General features: G+C 43.3%; 1 protein-coding gene across 1 annotated transcript in view; it reads right to left on the bottom strand.

Annotated features, from left to right (window-relative positions):
* Positions 1 to 200: 200 nt before the first annotated feature.
* mtpap (mitochondrial poly(A) polymerase) overlaps positions 201 to 3,771 on the bottom strand; it is a 12,854-nt gene continuing 9,283 nt past the window's right edge. The window contains exon 8 of the mRNA XM_013912787.1: positions 201 to 875. Coding sequence (XP_013768241.1) covers positions 450 to 875 — 426 coding nt within the window. The 3' untranslated portion in view covers positions 201 to 449. The remainder of the gene's footprint in view (positions 876 to 3,771) is intronic.

Here is a 3,771-nt window from a genome sequence, read left to right on the forward strand (position 1 = left end):
AGCTCCATAAGTGTAACAAGTGTATACAGTTTTCAGTAAAACCTTAATTATTCCGTCCATATTGTAACTGTATGCATAATGATTTAGCCTGAAGTGTAAACAGATGGTGTCTGTGCTGATGCTGTTAACAGTGATGCACATGATAATGAATCAAATTAACCTGTTAAACACTGAGCTACGAAACGAGCACCAGGCCAGACTGAATTACACAGTATTGTCTTTAATCACAACAGAGTGGGAAAGTCTACAGCCTACATGGCCAAGACTCCCTTATTTCAGGTCCCAAAACATATGCACTTATAGGTCTCACTAACACCCTCCAGTGTCCATGTTTGGAACTACAGTCCAGTTCCTGGAGCCTCTTCTCTCACCTTCACAGTGAAGCATCACAAAGCAACACTGAGGAGGTTGAAGTCCTGACAAGAGAGTGGAGACATGGAAGAGTCCTTCTAGCTCTTCTTTAGTTGATTTTTATTTTTTAATGATTCTAGCAAGCCCTTGATCCTTTCACTGGCCGGCTCCCTCCTCCTTTTCTTGCGACTTTTGATCCCTGCGACCTGCGAAGGCAGAAGGAGGGTAGCGAGTCCCCAAGGTGTGGGTGCACCTTTGCCTCCCGCACCACCACCTCTTGGTGTGCTGGTTTCACTCTGCTGGAGCAGCCAGGCGCTCTCCTGGCACAAAGCCACGAATCGGTCGAGTTGGCTGGCGTTGACGTTCTTGCTGACGTTTAAAGAGGCTTCAAACGGGTTCTGGATGTGCAGCGGGGCCACCTCTGGTTTGTTCTGCTCCTTGCCCTGGAGGGAGAGGGAAGGGGACAAGGCAGGTTGAAAACACATTCGTGAGCAGCAGCAGCTGTAAGTGTAGACCTTCGTGTCCTGTGCGTCATGGTCCATCAATTTCGTTGGTCATGGACTCAGCCCTTTGCTGCTCTATCTGGGGCACACATAGCTGAGTAGAACACCTCTCTGCAGGGTAGCAGATGAAGAAGGGAAATGGACATGTCTTTTTTGACTTGGGGAAATGAGCAGAGTTTTTTGAATTTACCCAAAAAAAGAAGGAAAAAAATTAGCTTAGCCTGAAATAAAAAAAAACAAACATATATGGTCTGTATCTGTCCAAATGCCGTGGCCATCAAATAAAGTATCAAAATGTGGGTCAGAGGGAAGTCAAGAAGCTTCCGTGGTACTTTGCATGCTGTATCCTGCATAATGCCTGACAGTAAAGGCACAGGGGGATAAAGGACGGGCAGGAAGGATTAAAGATGGCAACATAAAGCCATCAGTCAGAAAAGGGGAGTGAAGCGGTGAATTGTAGCACAGTAAAGCAGATTTATGGTGGTTGCTCCACTGTTGAAAGCCGATAGGCAAGGGTCACAACCACAGTCTATCTGAAAGCTTCCTGTGCTGTAGGGAGGCTATGTCAAACTTCACATTAGTCTCATTTATTAAGCTGGGGTCTCTCTTTCCCACGGGTATCGATTCATTAAACTCTAAGCTCTAGCAAAATCCCCGCATCTCATATACTGTGCCATCAAAGCATGAAGAGCTACTTTATCAACAAAATTTCTACTGGGATGAGTAATAGGGAGTAAGAGGCATATTATTCAGCACTGAACATTTTAAGCAGTAGGTTAATTAACTATCGCGTATAGACAGAGAGGAAAAATTAGCCCCAAAAACTCCCAACGATGAAACACTGTGACTTCCATCGAGGATGTTCCCTGGTTGCCAGTAGAAAGTATTACGCAGGCATAAACAGCCACATCAGGATAAATGTGGGTATAAAAAGAACAAATATGCATTTGTTTGCAGTTAATGTGACAGACCTCCTAATTGGGATCTAAAGCTCAAGGGCGCCAGGCTCCTGTGGGGCCGGCATCAATCACATGAGACGAGGACAGCTGTCATCTGTGTGTGTGGGAAGACGCCATCCAGCAAACACGGTCTTTATTACCAACAGATTTCCCTGCCGGAGCTCAGCTGGGTGCAAGAGTTGAAAGAAGACTGAACTTCTCTCTGTGTGCGTTTTAAGTTTTATTCCAGTTCCTTAGGTGTGAGGATTTGGACTAACACAGACACTGGACTGACTTTAAAACCATATTAATTTTTTGTCACATTAGCATGTAGATGTGGGAATCCCCCGACATCATATGATATGATATTGTCAAAATACTTCACACACAATACAATATTATTGTATTGCAATAACTACAAATGATGCCCTTAGGGTGTTCTGATATTGTCGTGTTGGTGCTGTTCCCAGATATCATGAAAATGTTGTTCCAGGTTCAACATTGCAAGTGACCAATCACATTGTTCTGACGTCAGTCTTTTGCGCGCCAAGCCATTCGTCCATTTATGAAACTCCAATATTGCAAGGGCAATATCAATTCTGCTTACCGTTTATCAAAGGGTTAGGGTTAGGGTCAGGGTCCGCTGATCGGCGGACAGAGGCGGTTTCTCGCAGCTTAAGTACAGTTTTTTGTTTTACGGCGGTTTCTCCCGAAGTCGCAAAAGTATGACGTCACAACATTCTGATTGGTCACTTGCAATGTTGATCCTGGAACAACATTTAGTATGATGATCTGGGAACAACACCAACAAGACGATATCAGATCGTGCAATGCCCTTAAAGCTAAACTTTGTCACTATCTATTTTATCCACTAAGATACTCTGCTTGGAGAATGCACTCCTACTGTGGTAATAACTACCTACTGACATGGTTTTTATGCTTTTGTGTTGAGAAAGAAGATAAAGAAGGACTCTGTAGCATAGTAGTAGAGATGAGGACTGCTGAAGAAGCATAGCCGTCTGTCTGATGGATGCATGCGTAGTGCATCAGTTGCTAAAACAAAACAAAAAAAACAAAAACCGGCAGATGCTACAGAATTTACATCACAATCAGAAACTGAGATAATCACGGAAACTGTAACACTGGAATAAATGACTGCGAGGATGCACAGCTCAATTAAACGATGTTAAAACTACCTGCATACAGTTATGCCAAATGTGTATGTATGTGTGTGCCCCACCATAACTCTGCAACGACTGTGCAGTACTGCAGAGGTCAGATCCACTAATAAATCCAAGCCCACACTGAAGGACCCCAGTTGAGCCTTTTTACGACATATGCAGCAATGCTGACAGTATATCAGAACACTCGGAGCCATCGCGGCTGTTTTTCAGTTTAACAGTCCAGCTCCGTTCAAACGTTCCTTTAGACAGGAGCCTCAGTGTGTTTAGAAAACTTGATTTGAAGTCTAAATGGCAGCTTTGAAGTAGAGGGCTATTTGCCTTGTCCGAAATGTTTTACAAGCGTTTGTCAATCTAAAAGTTTTGCTGTAGCTTTGGCTGCTCTTTGCCGATTTTAGATTTTAAACTGGAGCTCCCACTTAATTCACATTTGCTCCCTTTTGAATGTGAGGAATTTTCGGGATATCTATTTATTTATTCATGCAGTTGGCATGGAGAGAAAAAAAGAGCACAGGAAGCGATTGTTGGTCTCATTATTATTTCATTAGCAGAGGGAGAAATCCTTTGTACTGACTGATACAACATGAGTAGAACTTCCTAAGCAACTCAAAAATCAGCTTGTTTGCAGCATTTCCAAAATTATGCTTATGATACTTTTCTCTTTGTAGAATATGGGTTTTTTTCCAGCTCTCAGAAGTGGACATACAGTGGGGCAAAAAAGTATTTAGTCAGCCACCGATTGTGCAAGTTCCCCCACTTAAAATGATGACAGAGGTCAGTAATTTGCACCAGAGGTAC

This window comes from Pundamilia nyererei, unplaced genomic scaffold (assembly GCF_000239375.1).
Source record: "Pundamilia nyererei isolate P.nyererei 1_Seehausen unplaced genomic scaffold, PunNye1.0 scaffold00101, whole genome shotgun sequence".
Taxonomy (NCBI): Eukaryota; Metazoa; Chordata; class Actinopteri; order Cichliformes; family Cichlidae; genus Pundamilia; species Pundamilia nyererei.